Below are 21,993 nucleotides of genomic sequence, written 5' to 3' on the forward strand. Positions count from 1 at the left end.
GACCTCAATGAATCAGTGATGCTTTATTAAGCAGTGGAGGGGCACATTTTCAAGAGGGAAAATGGCAACTGGTTACAATAAGGTTCTGAGTTTTATAGGGTTTAGAGGGAATGAGTCCTGGCAGAAAATGTGTTGATTATAGCTGGAGGGAGACCTTGGGCAGTCAGGGGAACAGTTGTAGATAAAGAAAATTGCAACAAGTTTGTAGTCCATTACTCTCCCTTTCTCCTTGGGGTTTGATATTTTCCATATCTGTCATTCCAGACTCTGAAAGGGGATAAGTAATAGGACTGTCAGTATCATGTCTGACTTCTTACTGCTGAAAAGTGGCAAAGTAGGAGGACCTAACTTGCTTCAGAGATCTGGGAGAGAATACAGAGATGTGGGGTGTCGTATACTCTTGTAGGATCCCAGTGATTGAGGCTGAAGAGCAGTATATATGGAAGGAGTCTTGAGATTATATGGTAGGAACCTTTTCTTTTTTGCAGTTTCAGGAACTCAGATTGTGAGCACAGGAGGAAATTGGCTTTGACGTGTTCCTGGGAAGTGGTTTGAGTTAAACGGGCCACATTACTAGGAAGCTGTCTCTGTATGAGATTAAGAACACAGGGAAGAAAGGTTATTTTGAAAAAGATGAATATTAAAGGGGATAGAAGGGGGAGTAACCAGGAGGTCCATCATTTTAGATCCCCCAGTGAGGACCACCAGGATTCAGCTAGTTCTTATCTCCACTGTTCCAGGCAGTCCTGGGCCTGTTTAACCTGTCTCTTACCAATTGTGATTGGTTTACATAGAAGAGGTAGAGGCCACCATGTTTAGCAGTGAGGAGATCTAGGCCCCAACAGTTTTGTAGGATGACAGATGCCAAAAAGTCCAATTGGTTTTTCAAAGTTGGCACTGAGTCAGCAACCTGTTAGATGTCTTCAGTAAACTATCCTGACAATTTTTCATAGTAGTGAATAGAGGTTTCTGATCCTGCAGCCCCTGTGCCAATCCCAGTGGTTATTTCTAGTAAAGGAATAAATGGAAGGGCTCTGTAGTGTCTGGTGTGCATTGTTATTGGGATAGGCAAACTTTTGTTGTTAGGTAAAACATCTATTTGAGGAGTAAAGAAGACCAAGGTATAGAGGTCAGTCCAATTTTTGGTAGACAGGGGTAAATATGAGTCTTGCAAAGGTAAAATGCTTCAGAAATTGGGGGGCACCAGGGCTGTAGGCTGACACAAGTGTATGTCTTAAGTTCCATTAAAAAAATTATTGTCTTTTCTTTTAAATGCCCAGGTATGGCTACATTTTGGTTATAACTGTTTTTCTAGGTGTTTAAGACCAAGCTGGTCATATTGACTTTGTTCCTATGTACTATTAAGAATCAGCTGAGTTTCCTTGGGGTGGGGGTCGCTCTTGGGAACTTGAGAGAAGCCTCTTAGCTCCTTTAGTGCCATCTGCCAGAATGGGTCAGCGTATCCTTGACCACGTGGCTCCCCTTGGAAGCATCAGAGATGTCTCCATCTCCAGTGACCCTCCTCTTTGCAGCATGTGCACTAGTTGGCTTTCTGTTCTCCAGGGTCTCGTTAATCTCCCTGATTGGGAGGTCATGTGGCCCAGAGTCACAAAGCCCTTAGAGAAGTCCCCTTGTTCCCTGGGTTCAAGCTGACCTCAGAGGGCAAGATCCAAATAATGGCTATTTTCTTTCTTAGTCCTTTTATTTCTTAACTTTAGTCTCCAAGTTTTGGTCCTAAACATCCAGCAAGTCAGTTTCACCAGTCTTAAAGTACGAGTATGGGATTTTACATTTAGTTTCTATAACTTTGCTATTATTTACCCCTTCTATTTAATTGGGGTCAGTATTAGTGCTGGAAGTTAGCCTTACATCTTGTGTGTCCTATGGATGATGGCCTGTTATCTCAAATTAACTCAAATTGTTCTATTAGAAGTTGTACTTTTGTAAGGCACTAACAGGTAATTGTTAAAGTTTATAAGGAAAATGCAAAATGAAATTAACAAGAGTAAAAACAGTTTATATAATAGCTATGAACTAAGAAACATAATTTTTAAATTCCAAACCTTTACTTTAAACTTTAGTTTGAAGAACACCAGCTTGGTAATATGTTCTTCTAAACCTTGTACTTTAAAACTTGTACACTTGGAAGATATGAATATATTTAGGAAAACTCAGAATCTGTAATGTAGTATAATACTTTAAAATAACAATTGTTGTTTAACCAGAGTCGTACAAACCCTAAGTCCTTTAAGAGTAGTTTCTCTAAATAATAAAACTTAACCCAAGAAATTATCTTGATAGGTAAGAGTATATTAATGTTTTAAGAAATCCTTGTTACTTCAACTTATAGAGGATTTAAACTTTGGTTTAAATCAGTACATTAACATTTGACCTTGAAAAAGCCTTAAAAACTTTAACTGATTGTACTAATTATATATAACAAATTTAGCTACACACAAACTTTTTGAAAATTACCCTTCATGAACCTTCTGTAACTTACTTAGACATTCTACAACTTGTTTACATTCTTAGTTTTCTCGTCTTTCATCTTGAACTTTAGCACAAGAATATATACCAGACAAAAGACACTCTCATCAAGAACATTTCTTTACCTTTTAATTTTCTATTCCAAAAAATATATTTTTATATCTATAACTTTCCTTTATTGTTTTTATTTTTAGACTCTTTAAAATTTACATGTATTTTTTTCATTAAATTTATATTTTAAAATAATCCTTATGAATGGGTCTTTTTTTTTTTTTTTTTAAAGAGACTCCCAAAAAGATCACAGTAATGTGGCCTATGTGCTAAAGGGCCAGTAACAGATACAAAAAACAGACAGAGAGGAGAGGACAATTAAAACCAGGGCTGACAGGAGGAAACCTGTAAAACAGGAAAACTTGCACATACCAAGTTTCCTTAGCTTGGATGGTGAAGGACATCGGGCAGGTGAAGGAGTGGAGCCACTGCAGCTGGCTGAGACTCTTCTTTCCCCTCATTGCTGACATCACTCCCAAGAGTGCTGGCCTTGAGGGGGCCTAAAGCCCGAGTCAGAAAACTGAAGGCTTCTCGGGTCCAAATAGAACAACTGTATTTTATCATCCTTGGAGGATTTTTTTTTTCTTTTTAAATCTTTCTTGTTTGTAGAACAACACATGGAAGTAGAATTTTAACCCCTTAATCATCTTGTTTGCAGTGAAGACCCAGAACCAAAGCAATCTCAGACTTTTTTCATTTACCAATTTAGGAAAACACACATAATTTTAAATATATTGTCTTATAGACTTTAAGAAGTTAAGAGTACTTGATTTTATATTTAGCAGTTGATGATTTAGTACTTTAACTTTGTTTTAATCAGATGTCTTCTCCAACAAACACGTTTATGATTAATCCCATTGATGTTGATGTTAAAAATCTAATTTACTCATTTTAACTGTAAAAATCAAGATATCAGACAAGTGTATTTTCTAGAAACAATTGACATTAAATTCTAGACATTTTATATAAACCACACTGTTAATTGTCTGACCACCCAGAAAAACTTGAGAGTCAGTAATTTTAAAAACATCTTTATTTTTATCTGTTTACCCAACTTTTTTTGGTACCAGGGATTGAACTCAATTTAAATAGAACTTCTTTTTAAGTCATGTAAACTAAAAAATATTTGGATCCATTTCTTATTTAAATTTTAATTTATGAACACTCATTTATCTATCTGTCAATTTTTATACCACGTGCATGATATATGGACACAAACACATGTAGACACAACAATACAATACATAGGTGTGCACAAATACACAGAACAGACAGAAAACAAAGATTTTGTCACTTTTTGTAAGTGGAGGGTCACAGACAGGAGGCAATGTTACAGATATTTGTTGAAATTAGATTTAACCTGTTAGAAATTAAAATAGGGGCTGGGGTTGTGGTTCAGTGGTACAGTGCTTGCCTAGTGCTTGTGAGGCACTGGGTTCAATCCTCAAAACCACACACAAATACATAAATTAAATTAAAGTATGTGTCCATCTACAACTAAAAAAATTAAATATTTTTTAGAAGGAAATTAAAATGAAGCCCATCAGACATTTACATTATGACTTGAATATAGGATAGGCCTGTACAGTTGGAAATGCTAGGAGTGAAATCTAACAGGCATGAAAGACATCGCAATCAGAGGTTTCAGGAGGCTGGCTATTTGTCCTTGATGGCTATCAGATTTATTTCCAATGCCAGCATGTCTATGTCCCTTCAGGATTTTGTAAAAGGAGATTTTTCCAATGCATTTGAGAGTTAACCCTTGAAGAATTGGTCATGAACAAAGACAGAGTGCAAAAACTTCTAAGTTAAATAAAATAAGACTAATCAGAAAAATACATTAATTTGGGTGTGTAGGATCAAATATACACTGACCATAAAATCATGAGCTCAAAAATATAGAATTTTTAAAAAACAGGAGTTCTAAAAAAAAATGACACAGCCATAATACTTTAGTAAAAGAGCATGCACAACACCTTTATCAAATCAGAGTGCATTTTCAGCTTAGATTAGAGTCAGTTCATTCCATTTTCCTCTTTCCGTGCTGTAGCACTTAGGGAAGAACTTGTCTAGAAAGCAGTCTGGTAGAGCGTGAAAGCAGATAAGATAGTCAGCCAAGCCAAAGGCTGCTTGGATTTAAAAGTGACACCTTTTTCTTTATGTCTTAACGAATATGCTGAAAGCTTTGTAATTCTTGCAGGCTCTGAAAACCTTCACGATTTACATTTTAAATGTAAGCCTAGGAGACAGAGAGATCTAGGAGAAACTAAGAAGTAAGGAAAGCTGCTGTTTTGAGCTTGTCTTACATGTTCCCTTTGTCCTTTGGGGTCCTCATACTTACAGGACTGTGATTTCACATTATGTTCCTCCATTTGAAGTGGGAGGCAAGCCTATTAGTACTCTGGGTGATATCTCCACTAGAGAAAATAAATAATTTGGATTCCTGAACCAGGACAGATGAGAGGTGGACAGATTTTCAAGCCTGCCTATGTAGGAGGTGAGGAAGATTTGCAGGTCTCGAAGTGACTCAGAAAGCTTGTGACTCTGACATCTGTCTCCTTTGATAGGTATCAGGCAATCCTGTCTATGAAACTTTCCTTTATAGCCTCCAGCTTTACTTACTTTTGGTGGGAGTTCATCTGCTATTTTGGGGGCAGTAAGTGAAGAAAAGGGCTGTGGGTCAGGCTGGGGTCAGACAGTTATTTGTAAGCTGGCATAATGAGGGCCTTAAGTGAAGGAAAAAGAAAGTTTGGAGGTTAGGAACCTCAGGCCATTTGTCATTTTGTTGGAGGAAAATTGTCTAGTCTTGGATGATTTTGGGGTCAAAATTCTGATTTTGGTCAACTGACTTAGTTTGTATAATTTAGATTTTGACCAGATCTGAGTACTAAGTGTAATGAGATGTTTAATTTTGAGGTCAGTTTGGAAGCAGGGGGAGGTCTTAAAATTATGAGACAACCTAAGGGGGAGTTCCATGAAATAGACTGTGTAGCTCTCATGTTGGAGAGGTTTGAGCAGGGTGGCGGTTGAGATCAAAGCATCGTTGATGTCTCCCATCACTGGATAGTTTCACCAGAGAATAGAGGGTGTCCCTTCTACAATTTCAATGGTGGGGAATCCATTAGGATCCAGAAGAGCCAAAAGGTAGAGGGTCTCAGGCAAAGCACCTCTGCAGGAGACCAGAAGGGATCTTACTTCTCTGAAGAACGAGGGTGTCAGTGTTGCATGCAGAAGCAAAATAGCAAAAAGCAGCCTCTGATCTGGAATTGGAGAGGAGATTAGAAGGAGGATACCTCCAACACCAATAAAGGACCCAATACAGTTTCTTGCTCTGTCCATGTAGCAATGAGGCAGCAAAAATCTAGCTGGAGAATGAATGGGATTGGTTTGGGGTCATGTACCAGCCATCCTTAAGCCACAGTGGAGTTGGAGAGTGTGACAGGCTCCTTCTATAAGGCGGAAAGAGAGAGAGAGAGAAGAAAAACAATCAGTCTGGGAATTCAGCCATGCTAGTCATGTCTGGGGGCTTCCCCAGCCTCAGAGAGCCACAGAAGTGCGAATGATCAATGGTCACTTCAGCTGTTTAACATGACTGTTATTAACCTTTAAGTATAAGGTGGAAAGAGAGAGAGAAATGGGAGGGAAATATGAAAAAGCAGTAGAAGCTTGTTAGGATAGGGAGGGGTAAAGAGCCCTGAACCCCTGTCCTGGGTTTTGGCACCAAATGAAAGCAAGGGAAAGAAAATACAGAAAGAAAAAGAAATGGAGACAGATCTCAAAGAATTAGTGATGCTTTATTAAGCGGTGGAGGGGCACATTTTCAAGAAGGAAACTGGCAACTGGCTATAATAAGGATCTGAGTTTTAAAGGGCTCAGAGGGAATAAATCCAGGCAGGAAATGGTTACAGCTGGAGGGAGACCTCAGGCAGTCAGGGGAATAGTTGGAGATATAGAAAATTGTAACAAGTTCAGAGCCCATTACTCTTCCTTTCTCCTTGGAGGTTGGTATCCTTCACTTGGTGTATGGAATAAGAAAAAACCTAAATATTCAATAGTGAAGAATCAGGAATAAAATGTGTTATATAAAAGATGTATGTGCCCATGTGTGTGCACTGGTTTATAAATATGTTTTTTGGAAATAATGTCAATATATGTTGCAAGTCTTAGAAAACCATTCAACATAATATTGATCAAAAAACTCAGGGAAACTACAGAATGTATACAGAATGTGGTTATTTATTGCAAACACTAGGGGAAAAGAACATATGAAACACTTGAATCAAGAAGTTATGGAGGACTCTTTTTCCAAGGTAGCATTATGGATTTTTTAAAATCTCATTTCTTTGAAGTTGACTTTTCTATAACATGTATGAATAGATATGTATTCATGGAGAAATCCAACATAACTTATCTATGCTCTCCCCCACCCCCAGTTTTCTCATACTTGAAGATATTGGAATGAGTGGTTCTGGGACAGATCTTTCCTTGGAGAAGGGCAGGTGGAAGCCCCAGGAATTTGACTGCATTTCCAGTAACCACACAATTGTGAAAGTCCAGTTGGCCAAACCCTTAGGCAGGCCCTGGAAGAGGAAGTCAGGACTTACCTTCCTGAGGGACAGGGGAGCAGAGGTGGCCACAGCCCTGTCTGAGTATTGTCTTTGTTCCCATAGACCCTGTCTTCTCCAGATTGGTACAACAGGGGTCCAACAGAGGAGAGAGACTTTGTTTTCATCTGACGATTATCTGCAGGTTGAAGTTGTCACGTTCTCATGATGTTTAAATACATCACAACGCATTTTACTGCCTACAAGGTGTGTGACTCAATACAGAAAAATCATATGTCTTAATGGCTTTAATCTAGATAAAACATGAATTCCAACTCTGTGTTCCTATGCTCACTGTCAGTAACACACAGAAATGTAAAAAGTAGCTGTTTCCCAAAGGACAATTCAGAATAAACATATTGAATGATTCTTGTGAGAGAGAAAAATAAGTGTGAGACTGAGGCTGGGGAACAATGATTAGAGTCTTTTCTTAAGGGTTGGGTTTATATGTTTTTAAAAACATATAAAAAATAGATGATTACTTATAAATTATCTTTGGGCATCATGAAAAAAGTTTATAATCTGCAACTTCAGAGGCTTCACAGTTGATGAAGTATTTTTGTTGTTGTTGTCGAAAGGCTTATTTGAACCTCCCCCAAAGAAATGTTTATTTATGAGAATAGAGTAATTTCAGGCCAATGCCTCAAAGGAACCAGGAGGTAGAGTATAATTCTTAAAATGTGAACTCAGGAGCCAGATTGCCTGGATGTACAGTAGCCTTGCCACTTCCTAGATATGTGACCCTCGGCAAGTTATTTCACTTCTCATTTATCAACTTGAGATAATCGTGATTCATATCTCAGGGCTGTAGTAAAAACTAAAGGGGTTAAGTGTGTAAAGCACTTAGAATAGGTCCTAGCAAATAAGTGTTTATAATAGTAAACCTTATAAAACTGTCTGCTCATCAAATACAACGATGGAAAACCATTTGTAATCTAAACATTTTCTGGCTGATTTGGTAATATTTATGAAAATGAGCACCCATAATCTTTGACCTTACAATTTCATTCCTAGAAATTTATTCTACCAGAGACATTTTCACAGGTGGACCAAAGTATTAATGTAAAACCACGTACATTATAGCAATCTGCACAATAACAAAAAAATTGCCAAGCAAATGAAATGGCCGCCAAAAAAAAGGGTATTGGTCAGATGAACTACAGTCAATCCATTTATTAGTAATCACGTAATCCAAAAGGGATAAGACATATTTATGTTGACGTGGAAATATGTCCACAACTAATGTTAAATAGTAAAAGATATAAAATGTCTTGCATAACAGAATATGAGCAAATATGATACAGAGGACCCATTAATTTGTGCTAAGGGAGAGTGCTTGTGCTAATTTCATTATGTTTCACAGAAAGACCTGGGTTCTCCCATCTGTGTAAGTCATTTAACTTCTGTGAGCTTCAATTTCTTCATCTGTAAAACAGTGATATTATCAACTATTCTATAGGGCAACAGATTTAAAAGCAATAATCTCAGAACATACCTGATAAGTAGTAAGAGCTTAGAACATGCTGTTTCTTCCTTTAGTGACTATATCTCTTTTAGGGATCACAGCTAATTGCATGAGGTTGTATCTACACTAAATAAGTGTAGAATAAGTACATGCTACTATTTTTCAAACACATGTGGGACCTGTAGTATCCAATAAAATACAAAGCAGTTTAGGAGAATCACTGGGTCAGTGGGTTACCCTATTATGTGGGTTATTTAATGGTTTTTACATTATAAAGGGTCCTACTGAGGCAGTTTGAAAATGTGGGTTAAACACTGAAAGGTATGCAGGATTACGGATCTGTGGGTTTGCATGCAGTCTTGTCAGTGGGCCTTATACTAGTTTGTCTTCTGTTGCTATAAGAAAATAACTAAGACTGGGTAATTAATATAAAAAGAAGTCTTTTTAGCTTACAGTTTTGGAGGCTGAACTTCCAAGATGGGATGGCCCCATTTGCTCAGTTTCTGAGCAAATCATAACACAATGGATGGCAGGATGGCAGAAAGCATGTGGAAGGGAGAAAACACGTGGTGAGACAGGAAGCAAGAGACTAGGAGGGCCAGGCTCGCTGTTTTTATAACAACCTATCATAGAGGGCGCTAACTCACTCTGGCAAGAAACAACCCACTCCATGAGAACAACATTAATCCATTCCAAAGGCAGTACCCTGGTACCCAGCCACCTTCCACGAGGTCCCATCTCTTAGGTTTTACCACTTCAATACCACACTGGGGATCAAGCTTCCAACATATGAACCTTTGGGAGACGATCATATTCAAACCACAGCAGGCCTCCAGCATGGAGGCCCAGGCAATAAAAGGAGAGGGCCACAGGCCGACTGGGATTCAATTTGAGGCTTGTGGGACTCAGACACTGTGGATCTCACCACCATGTAGGGGCAATGCTCCCTCTTGATGAACGAGTCTGCAGAGATGACGCTGATCTGGCTCCATTCTCCTGTGGTTTTTTCCCTGTCATCTAAGGAGTACTTACTGTGCTGTCTTCTCATTTATTTGTCACAAGACTCCAAGAAGGTAGATATTCTTAACCCCAACTTATGGAAGCTAAGGCTCTGGGAGCTTGGACAATTTTATAAAAGCACAGAGCTAGGAGAAGGTGGACAGAGTCTCTGAGTCTGACTTCCAAAGGGAGATTTGAGAGGAAGAAAGAAAGAAACTTTTGTTACCTGCCAAGATGGGGGAGCTAGCAGCCATGTTCATCCACAAGCCAGGACAATGACAACAGCCCCGGGAATAGTTGCCCCAGCCAGAAGCCCTTGTGGATGGGGCCATGGGGTCCTGCTTGGGGGAAGAGAAGGGGCTTGTGGAGGAAGCCCAGGCAGCCAGAGGAGACCCATTGGGAAGAAGGTGCTGGCCCTTGCTGGACTTTACAGAGAGCAGGGAAAGGTGACTCTGAGCAGAAAGAGATGACCCTGCGGGGAGTGTGGCTGTGAGAATCAGTCAAGTGTGGTCAGCACCCACCTGCCTGGACACATACCCTGGCAGATGATTTTTGTTTTTTTTTTTGTTTTGTTTTGTTTTTTCTGGTTAATTGGTTGGGGGGAAAATGCAGAACCATGTAGAAGTAGGTCCTCATCGTTAGTTCATTTGAGAGGATAGCAGGTTTGCTAGAATGTGTTTTGGCTTTGGAGACAGAGACCAGCGTTGCCATTTATCAACTGCCTGATGTGAAACAAGCACGTGATCGCTCTAAGACCAAGTTTCCATGCATCTTAAATAGGGGTAATATTTATTTCAAAAATGTGTTATGAAGTTTAAAGGTACAAGTGTGAGATTTACAGATACCTCCTCCTCCTCTGCTCTGGCATGGATTACCAGAATGAGCAGGGAGGTGGGTGGGAAGGTCACGCAGGTGACGGCCAGCAGGTGGCGCAATGGGGCCCGCTGCCATCTCTGCACCTGAGCCACGTACCTGAGTTCTGCTCTCTCTGGAGAGGGTGGCTGACACAAATTTAGCACAAATTGGGGGACATTGTTCAATACAATTTGGGGGGAAGACATTGATTTGAACTAAGTTCCTGCTCTAAACCTAACAGACAAAACCAATACGGAGTTTAATGATAGGAGTTGAGTTTTAGTAAATTGCAGGAGAATGTAAAATCAACCAAATTAAGTCATAACCAGTTATGCTGTTTCTACATGCTGTGCTTCTGCTTCTGATAAATGCTGTCAGATCTTATTATTGGATGGAGTTCTCTGAACTCACTCACTTTAATTTGTGAATCTTTTTCTGTTTTGTTTTGATGTATTTTGTTTATAAATGCTGTAGTAAAGTTTGACTTTTTTAGTTTAAGATTTTTCCTTTTGATAGTACAGGATTCTCCTGGTGTCAACATTTGCAGTACAATCCAGGTGACTCCAGGAAGGGGATAGAATGGAATCATGGCAAGGTAAACAAAAGGAAAGAGCATTTGGCTTATTCCTCGATTTCCTCATCTGTAAAATGGGGTGATATGAATATTCACATCATAGAAAGTCTTCAAGATTAAACAAAATAATATATTCAAAAATATCTAACACACAGAAGTTGCTTGATATGTATTGTCTCATTCTTTTCCCACTCTGGGAGTGCCAACTTATTGCAAAAGATTTTCGAAACTTTCCCTAAAAAACAAGTAAATATTTCATGAATATAACTGAAGTTTTTAAAAAAAAGTATATGTGATTTAAAACCACAAACTCATATGAAATTACTGTTGTCAAATAGTGAAAAATTAAACTTCATCCAGTATTTGGGGGTTGATCAAACTTTTGGCATGAAAAATATACCCCCATAAAAAGCATTTAGGCAATTTGTCTTTGGGTTTAAAACAAACAAACATACAAGCTTTTGAAGCCAGAAACATTTCAAGGAATATCCCTTGAAGGAAACAATCAAGGATGCATGGAAATATTTAGTCCTGTGAGAATCTCTTGATACCTAAAAATTAGAGAAGCTTAAATGTGCATTAGTGAAGAATGAGTAAGTAGAACCTAGTATAGCTACTGATGAGAATGATGGGTAGCCTGTGAGGGGAAGAAATGGAGTTGTGGAAATGCAAACAGCTTTTTGCTCTGTATTGTCGAGTGGGGAAGTTCAAGATTGTGTAGAGTGCACATGCCCACCCCGGATCAAACATATGGAAAGATATGGGGATAGGGTGATGTTTATCTTTTGTAAATGAGATTGTAGGCGAATGTGACCATCTCTTTTTTCTGGATTTCTGATTTTTCTATAATGATTATATATTCCTTGAGAAATGTGAAATGATTGTCTTCCAGGATTCTAATACTTGAAAATGTCAGGTGAGGGTCTCATGAACAGGAAGGGCACGAGCAGAGGGAGACCTCAGGCATTTGGGCATATTTCTGTCACATTGTTGTGTGGTCACACAATTGTGAAAATCCACCAAACCCTTAATTAGTCTCAGGCAGATTCTCCTGGAGGGACAGGGGAACAATGCGCCACAGTCCTTCCTGATACTCCATTTTTTTCCCACAGCCGTGTTTTCTCTGGACTCGTGTACCAGGTTCCTGACATGAGAATAGAAACTGCATTAAAAGCTTTTACGTCTTTCCTTAGGTAGAAAATAAAAATTTCAGGGCTGGGGAGATAGCTCAGCTGGTAGAGTGCTTGTCTCACAAGCAAAGGCCCTGAGTTCGATCCCCAGTACCGAAAAAAAAAAAAAAAAAAAAAAAAAAGAAAATAAAAATTTCAAGTATGTTTTATAATACTGAAACCCTTCAACTACCTAGGAATAAATCTAGCAAAAGTGTGCAGATGAGAAGATTCAGTATTGTAAAGATTTTGGTTTTTCCGAAGTTGAACTATAAATTTAGAATAATCAGCCAAAATCTTAGAAGGATATTTTTCCATGAAGTTAGGCTGATTCTAAAACTGACATGAAAATTCCAAAAGGCAATAATAAGACAATCTTAAGCAAAGTCACAGGACTCAAGTTACTCTTTACCAAGACTCATAGTGAGGCAGTAAAGGTGACAGTGTGGTATTGGTGCATGACGGCAGGCTAACCAATGTGACAAAAACACACAGTCTCCTAATTTGTGACAAATGAACCATTGCAAAGCAAACAAATGGGGAAAGAAAGGTCTTTTCAATAAAGGTGGCTGAATTAACTGCATTGTCCACATAAGGAATATCCATACGCAAGAACCTTGGCTCTTATGTCCAACAAAAGTCTGTTCCAAACAAATCATGGAACAAAATGTGAAAGATAAAATAATCTAGAAGATAAGGTAGGAAATAGTTATAGTCGGGATAGGCAAAGATTTCTTAAATATTACAGAAACATTACTGACCATAATAATAGATAAACTGGATCTTATTAAAATCAGGGACTTTTCTTCATTGAAAGACATAATTAAGAGAATGAAACTCCCACTGGGGTGTTTATGGTTGCATATAGAATATACTAGTTGTATCCAGAATCCTTTACAAATCCGTATGAGAAATAGAGACAACCTAACAACAACAACAAAAAGTGCAAAAGGATTGATTGAACACTCCACAAAAGTGGAAATTATTAAAATAAGGACATTCTGGAAAGATGGTTTTGATTCTGCAGTGCGGGCATAATTTTCAAATCTTCTAAAATCCCTCCCCCCATTAAAAACTTACAGAACAATTAAAACAACAAAATTCAAATACTTAGACAACAAAATTAGAGGTAAAGTGTCTTATCAAACTCCAAATTATGAATGGGCAGACAGGGACAAACCACCATCACTCATCAGAGCCGAGAAGTCTCTGCATCTCCTCAGGGGAAAGCTGAAGAAGTAATGAGGTGATGTTAGAGAAGACGGGGTGATAGTCCCAGAGAGCTTCCTGAGGCATCTACTGGAGACTGAGCTTCAGTCTACCAAAGTGACTGGAGGGAGATCAAGAAGGAACTAGTAAGAACTTCAAAAGTATATTTACTATAAAAGTAAGACCAAATAATGTTTCAAGCACAGAGCATATGCATCATCTGTATGCTCTGACAATCTAACCCAATATATCTATCAAAAGTTGGGGGAGCCAGGCACAGTTGTGCATACCTGCAATTCCAACTACTATGGAGGCTGAGGCAGGAGGATCACAAGTTTGTGGCCAGTCTTGGCAACTTAGTGAGACCCTATTTCAAAGTAAAAAATAAAAAGGGCTGGGGATATAGCTCAGTGGTAAATCACTACTGTATTTAATCCCTAGTACCAGAAAAAAAAAAAAATGTTTCTTCCCACCATGGTTTTAAGAGTTTTAGTTTCTAATGTGCAGGTTTGGCCTCTGGACACATCTGCTGGGAACTCTCACATTTCATGGCAGCTTCGTCTTACTCCATTTGCCTCTGTTGAGTGTTCTGTTGCACATCTTCCTTAACCACATTTGGATGAGAAGGGGCATGTCTGCTCTTCTCAATGGTAAAGCACTTTCTTAATATGTGCAAAGCTCCAGGTTTAATCCCAGTACCCCCAATGCACATGCAAGAATGAATAATTGTTCCTCCTTTTGTGGTTTGTAATGTTCATGTCTCTTCAAATTGAATCATTATCTACCTCCTTTACTAATCAACAGACTAAATTGTAAGGTCAACCATCATTTTTAAGCAAGGTTGATTTGCTTTGGCCCACAGGACAGTGAGAAATGTGAAGCAAACAGAATGGAATGGGTTGTGGGCATTTGTATCTTACTCTTTGATAGCTCTTGGAATCCTGCTACTGATATCTAAATACACTTGGCCTAGACTGATAAAACATAAGTGGCACAGTCACCTTTTTGTGGCGTGGATGTGAGCTGTCCCCCAAAAGCTCCTATATTAATGAAGGAATGTTCAGAGGTGAACTAATTGGATTGCAAGAGCTGTAACCTACTCAGTCCATCTTAGTTCGAATGGACTAACTGGGTGGTAACTGTAGGAAGGTGGAGCATGACTAGAGGAGGTGAGTCACTGAACATGCACTGGAAGCATTCATCTTCCCCATTCTCCCTCTGCTTCCTGGCTACCATGAGCTGAGTAGATTTCCCCCACTGTGCCCTTCAGCCATGATGCTCCACCTCACTTGGGTCCAGAGTGATGGAACTGTCTAATAATGGAATGAACTTCTGGAACCATGAGTCAAAATTAAACTTGTCCTTCTCTAAGTTGTTCTGGTCCAGGATTTTGGTCACAGTGACAAAAAACCTGACTAACATACACCTTAATGGTCATGTGTCAACCATCAGAACTTTCATCTGCCGTCTGAAAAGCCAGATGACTAAAGATGCAGGAGTGAGTCCCCCAGAGATTCACGTGGGTGGATCAAATCAGACGTCCAAGCCAATCCACAGAGTTTTGAGCTAAATGTTTGGTTTTATATTTTTAAGTCCTAAGTGTTAGGGTGGTTTGTTATACAGCAGAAACTAACTCAAACCCAAACAAGTACTGCGAGTGGAGTTGCTGTCATAACAAGGTCTGAGACATATGTGTTAGCTTTGGGAACAAGAGACAGGTAGAAGCTGGAAAAGTAGCAGGGAAATTGTTGGAAAAGGGTAGAAAAATGATGAAGGCATTAAGAGGATGGAGAAATAGCAACTCCTGTTATGTAATTATGAAATTCTTGGCAAAACTAGTGCCTGTGGTAACCTGGAAGATTGAAAATTTACTGAATGACCCTGTAGATTTCAGCAAGATGATTTTTGGAAAGAACATTGAATATGTTGGTTGGCTTCATTTAGCTGCCTGTGATTCGTTATGACTCGTTATTAGTTATTAGCTGCCTATGATCTGAATGTTCATGTTTCCCTAAAATTCATATTAACATCTAATCGCCAACATGATGATTCTAGTAGTTGAGGACTTTTAGGAGGTGATTATGAGGGTGGAGCATTTGTGAATGGGAAAGGCCCAAAGGAGCTAGCTCATTCATTCCACCGTGCGAGGACACAGCGAGAAGCCCAGCAGTCTGCCACCTGAAGGACAGCCTCACCAGAACCTGACCAAACTAACATGCTGGTGTTGGAGGTCTTGTGAGATATAAATTTCTGTTGCTTATGAACTACCCAGTTGATAGTGTTTTGTTATCGAAGCCTGAATGGACTAAGACAGAGAGAGAGAGATAAGTAAAAGAAGGAATTGTTCCATTTTTAGGTAGTAATAGGAATATTTTTTAAAGATATATTTCCATATTTATTTTATTTTTTAATTTTTTTTTAGTTTTCAATGGACCTTTATTTTATTTATATGTAGTGCTGAGAATCAAACCCAGTGCCTCACATATGCTAGGCAAGTGCTCTACCACTGAGCTACAATCCCAGCCCCAAGGAATTTTGAGGTTAGAAAATAAAACTTTCTCATTTATGATCTCTCAGACCAGTAAAATAGTCTCAAAGTAATAAATAGCATCAGGGTAAAGAGCTAATAAAAACATATGGCTTTAAGACACTTCGGTAAGACCTCTGTCTTAATAGAAACTTTGATAATAGCTTCTTTAACAAAATGGCTTCTGAAATTTTTATGGGTCTTCTCCAACAGAAATGTAAAACACTCAAAGTAGAGATGAATCTGTTTGCAAAAGAGTTGGGGTAGAGACTTTTGGAACATAGTAGAAGAGATCTGAATTAGTTTCACAGGAAACCCTTGAGGTTTTTAAGAGAATTACATTGTTAAGCTCTACCTTTTGGACAACAGGGGTAAAGATAGACAAAATAATGAGAACTTTTGATCCCCAAATTTCTATAGATCAGGAAGCAGGCTAAATAAGCTACTGTGTTAAATATTCTCAAGACCATCTTTAGGTTTGATGCTTTGCTAGGAAGACTCATAAGATTTATATAGTCCTACTCTGGCTCTGATTTATTACAATAAAAATAAAAGCAAATTCAACAAAGAGAAAAGGTGCATGGGTCAAAGTCTGTGGGAAACCAAGAGCAATATTGCAAGTCTTCTCCCAATAGAGTCAGATAGGAATAATTTAATTCCTCCTGCAATGAGTCGTGACAACACATGTGAAATGCTGTTTGCCAGGAAAGTTTGCCTGAGCCTAGCAGTCCAAAATTTTTTATTGGTGGCTAGGCACACAGGTACCCTCTCCACCTACTATGTGCCAGAATTCCAGATTTCTCAAAGGAAAGCATGTGTTCATCATAAACCATATTGTTGCCTAAAATGTTTAGGCCTAGTGAGCCACTCACATCGTTTAGGGTAAGTTTTCTATTAGTGTAGGGAATTGTTGAGTGTTCAAGTGCCCAGAATGCCAGCCAAAGGCCAGCTTTGCAAGTAAGATAGCATCTTAGCCCAGCTGTGTCATTACTTCTATATGGCTACTTGGATGCAAGCACGAACTAGTTCTCACAGAGAATGAAGGACTCTCAGAGGGAGGAGCCCTGACAGCGGAGTCAAGAGAAATGGAAAATAATAGTCACTCCCAGGAAGCAGTAGAGAACAATAGCCCAGGAAGCTACTCCCAAAGAGCCCAGAGCATCCACAGCCTCTGGAGTGGAGGGACCTGGTGACATGTGCTGGGCTGGACTTTGAGTTTGCTATAGATGTTGTTGTGCTCCTATGACCAGCCAGCTCCCAAGTGGCAGGGGAGGAAAAAGGGCTTGCATGATTTATCATTTATGTGAGTTATGGGGTGAGTAAATGAAGGACGGGAGAGAGGCCAGGAGTGTCACATTAATTGATGTTAATGTATAAAGGACCATTTTCTGATTTTGTTTTCTTGGCCATTAAACCTAGGATCCTCCATGGTATGGCTATCCTTCTTCAGGGAGTCAGCAAGGCAGTCCTACGTCCCCCTTCATGAGGTCACTCACAGCTCCTTTGGACATCCCCTAGGACCCTGAACAATGGCTGTAAAGACTGTGGGGAAAAGTCCTAGTGTGTTTGTGTTGGCAGGGAGATGGGTACCAGAGCCTGCACAGAAGAGAGGCAGGCACCACGGACTGAAGCTAGACTAAAGGAAGGCTTTTTGTTGTGCTCTGTTCCCCAAGCCCTCACCCACAGGTTGGCCCAGAACACTGGAGCTGGCCCAGCACAGCCAGTCCTGAAGGAGGCAGGTACCATCATGGTGGACAGAAGAGGCATAACTGTAGAAACAGGCTGATCTGCCAGTCTCTAGGAGTTTCTTCTTTAGCCTCTCCCACCTCCCCATTTCCTAACCTGGAGGTCCAAGGGAGACAGCTCTTGAAAAGGGCGATACAGCTCAGGATGCAGGCACAAAGATGCTCAATTTCCTATGTCAATTTGACTAGTTCACAGTCCCCTTTATTCAAACACTAATCCAGGTGTTGGTGGAAATGTGTTTTGTATATGATCTGGACAACCTGTGTGGGACGGATGCAATCTGTCAAAATTCCTGAAAACAAAGCTGGGGCTTCCTTGCTGCAGAAGGCATCCCATAGCCTCATCCTTTACCTGAGGATTGCCACCTGCTGTGCCTGACAGCCTGTCCTGTGAACTTTGGGCTTACTTAGCCAGCCCCATAATCACATAAGCCGATTCCTTGCTCTCTTATGATTTATCTCCTACTGGTTCTGTTTCTCTGGCTGAAGAGATAGAGGTTCAGAGAGGTTTCCTGAGATGAGTCACCTGCCAAAGGTCTCTGTTCTGTGGAACAGCCCTCCCTGAACCCTGCACCAAAATCACTAGGAAGGCAGAAGTGAGGAGCCCAGTTGTAGCCCTTCCCCTGAAGCACACACACATGAATAGCCACAGAAGCTAATATCTCTGGGCGGGATCTGAGCACCTGGCAGTGGGCAGACATCTGAGAATCACAACTGAAGTATAAGGAAGATACATATTTAACAAGCATTCTAGTGATCCAGATAGAACAAGACACGGGACACTAAGGCATAAGATGTGCAGTATGAGAAGCAAGAGCAGTGTTAGGGATAGAGATAAGGGGACCAAAGCTGAGTAGGCTAATTGGGGGAACCTAGGAGTAAACCCAGCAGTGAACAGAGCTTGGGAGGTCGAGTGTTCACTGGTTGGATTTCCCCCTGAGAAGTGTTTACTTTTATGACACTGATTCTTTGTATGCTGGCCTCCTCCATAAAAACTAGCATTTCTGAGAGCTTCAGGTAATAAACTCTGGGCACCACTGGGACCCCAGCCAGCTGATAAGACCACGGAGGGTTGGTAGTGCCTTCCAGGTATCAATGCTGAGCGGGAGAATAGGGTTGCAGGTATTGCTAATCACTCCTGGGTGGATCTGGGGCTTCCTGATTCATGCCAGTTTGAAAGTCCCCCATCCTAAGAGTCATGAATGTCCTTCCGGAGTTTGGCATGTGGTCTTGCTGGATTTTGGTATGTTGTCTGAGAATGATATATCCCTGCACCTCCTCCTGCTTCTCCTAAGCCTTCCCCCTTGGTAATTGCTGCTCAAGCAGGCCTACTCTGTGGGGCATGCTCATTTAATTTTGTTTGCTTGACCAAACTTATGTTCACAGAATGCCCAAGGAAATATTGTTATGCCCTTTGTCTTGTCTGGAGATACAGATACCACAGGGGGAAAGGACCTGGTGATGGGACTTCGTCTCTTACCTGCAGGTGTCTTGAGTGCTTGGCTTTCATGAGCCATGCTGCAGTGCAGGAAGATGGTGCTGATCTGGAGGGTGGAGGGAATGCCTAACTGGGAAGAATGATTCAGCCTGACTCATGCACAGATAAAATTTATTTTGAATGAAAGTGCTTTAGAAAGCAGTTGCCCCACCATTGTAGATCTTCCAAGGATAGGAAATAACCAAGCACAGGATTCATGGATTCACAAAGCATCTTCTGGGCTGGTCACCAGGCACACTTGTCAATGTCCCTTCACTCTTTCACTCATAAAGGGAGTCCTTTAAAATTAAAAGCCCCACGTTATTATTTTTCTTCACCATTTCGTAGTAACCTTTACCACTCCATCCTGGTTTCCTCGTTCTAAGAATGGAAACTGAGAAATTGCTCCCAAATCCTGGGCATGCACCAGCAGAGGTTAAACAACCAGAATTACATTCTTAAGCTAGTACAGCCTCGTAATTCCTTGGCTTTTGTTCCTATATGTTGTGTCTCTGTAGGACAAATGGATATAAATTAGCTGCCTTCCCAGTTTTTGCTGAACTGTGATTAAATTCATTTTTCATTTTTAGGTTTCCTCTTATTTCTGATGCATGTGGGCCACTGAATCCAAGGTGCTAGAACCCCAGCAGGGCCTTTGGTCTGGGGACCGGTGACAACATGTTTGCCAGAGCCACTCTTCTGAAACAAGTTTGATCTTGCGTGTATTCTGCATAGGAGCTGCCGCTGTTTAGCACTGATTCTGTGGTACGCTGCTCACTGCTCTTAGGCCGAGGGCTTGTCCCCCAACCTCCACCCCACAGTGACATCTACCCATCACTTTTCCGAGTCCCAGGAAGGTCCGTTTCTCCTGCCATCTGGACTGCCCTTCCATGTTTAGCAGATTTTGTGCATTCTTTCAGCTTTCCCTTAGATGTCCTCCACTCTCTGACGACTGCCCCACCTCCCCCAGGTAAAGCTAATGACCACTCTCTTAGCTCCCACAGAACTTACTAGAAATCTACACAAAGCGCAGGGTTGTGATACAGGTCTGTTTCCCTGACCTGGTTTATGTTGGCTTTTTATCTCAACTCCAGCCCATGCCTGCCGAACATAGGAGCTACTCTAATACACCTGTGTTCCCATTTCTTCCTTTCCTCCTCCCAGGATCACCTATTTTCTGGAAGAGTTAAGACACTTTGGTTGGGGAGGGGGAGAAGGAGAATGAGAAATCCTAATTAATGACCCTGGGAGCCTAGGGTCGCTTGAGACCCTTGGGGCTGTCTTTGAATAGGGCTTCTCTTCCAGGGGAGGGCCATAGATAATGCAACCAGGTGTCTTTCTGTCATTTGCTTCCAGCTTCTCTCTCCTGCAGGCATGCAGACTTTTGAGTACAGTGAACAAGGCAGTATCAGTCTGCCCCAGCAAAGCCCACCAGGAACTTGTCTGCCCCCACAGAGCCCTTGACTGATCTATACTCACTTCGAAGTCAACAGGAGGTACGCAGACATGACCACACGCATTGCTGCAGCACTTCGTTCCCTTGGGACATGAATCGTCTCCTGAGCAAAGATCAGCACAAATCCCAAAGACTCCTTCAGGCACTGGAGGGCATGCCTTAGAGGTTTGCAGTTCTGAAATGTCCAATGGTATTTTGAGAATCTGGAGAGGTCACCCAGACGGAGAGAACTGATGCTGGAAGTCTGAAGCCCCCATCACTGCAGGACTTGGCTTCCGCTTCTTCCTTTCCTGGATTTCCTCCCTCAGATTCATCAGTGCCACTGTCACTCTGAAGCCCCTGTTTTCATGGGCTAGCCCTTGGGAGAATGTTCTTCCTGCTCTAAAGCCTGCAGAGACTCAACAGGAAAGTAACCTGCCCTGTCATCCTATAAAATCTCTGATCCCAGACAGCCATCTTCCTACCCTGCACATACATGTGTTCATCCCAGAGCAACTGGCCCTGGCAGTCATGTCCAGGGCACATCTCCCAGCTGGGGGAGACCACCCTCCTGTATCCTCTACACCCAACTTCTGTGGAACACAACTCACTCAAAGGAAAATAAGCCTGACCCATGCAGTGGGCATATGCCTGCCTCCCAAACCACCCCCATACTCCAGACCGGGCTTCCATCTTCCTCTCCTCTCAACTGGGATCCCCTCAGCATACTCACTGCTGGAAGTAGGAAGTACCCGGGCGCAGGCCATGTCCATCCCCAGGGCAACAAAAACCCCCAGAACCAAGACTGTTCCTGCCTTCATGTTGGCCTTTGCTCAGCTACACACACAGAGCCACTTATACTGTGCCACAGAGAGGAAGGCGGTGCAGGAGGCAGCAGAGCAGGAAGCATCTAAAAGCACAGGCTCCCCAGGGAGTGGCCCCCTGTGATCTAGTTCCTTTGTTCTATATCAAAACAACTCTCAAAGTATTGTTTCTTGGCAGATGGAAATGCCAAACTGGAGACACCCAGAAACACCTTTTAGCCAGTTGGCACTGGTTTTCCTGGTGCTTTTCCATGAAGGGTAACAAAGAAAAGAATAGTGCAATTTAGAATTTCAGCGTGAGACCTTAAGCTATGAAACTACGTGTGAACTGGCAGGGCCAATCTGAGGCCTCCTGGAGGTCCAGTTATGTTACCAGGGTCCTCCTATGATGTCTGACCCTGGAGGCCCCCAACAAGCCAAGTCTGGCCGCTCCCCCTGCCCCTGGCAAAAAATAAAAAAAAATAAACCAAAAAGGTAACAGTGAAAAGTAGGAAAGGAACTTTAATAGATCCAGCACCTCTGCCCTGCCTTCACATTGTTAACGTGAGCTGTGGATTTAAATAGAGTAAGGT

The 21,993-nt window shown here is 41.1% G+C and overlaps 1 protein-coding gene across 1 annotated transcript; it reads right to left on the reverse strand.

Moving 5' to 3' along the window:
- Positions 1-18,312: 18,312 nt before the first annotated feature.
- LOC306656902 (WAP four-disulfide core domain protein 18-like) lies at positions 18,313-21,473 on the reverse strand. The gene is made up of 3 exons (XM_079132487.1): positions 21,331-21,473; positions 20,642-20,793; positions 18,313-19,461 (listed from the first exon to the last, which is right to left on the reverse strand). The coding sequence occupies exons 1-3, from the start codon at positions 21,416-21,418 to the stop codon at positions 19,444-19,446; spliced, it is 258 nt and encodes an 85-aa protein (XP_078988613.1). The 5' UTR covers positions 21,419-21,473; the 3' UTR covers positions 18,313-19,443.
- Positions 21,474-21,993: the final 520 nt, after the last annotated feature.

Source organism: Sciurus vulgaris (genome assembly GCF_902686455.1).
Source record: "Sciurus vulgaris genome assembly, chromosome: 3".
Lineage (NCBI taxonomy): Eukaryota > Metazoa > Chordata > Mammalia > Rodentia > Sciuridae > Sciurus > Sciurus vulgaris.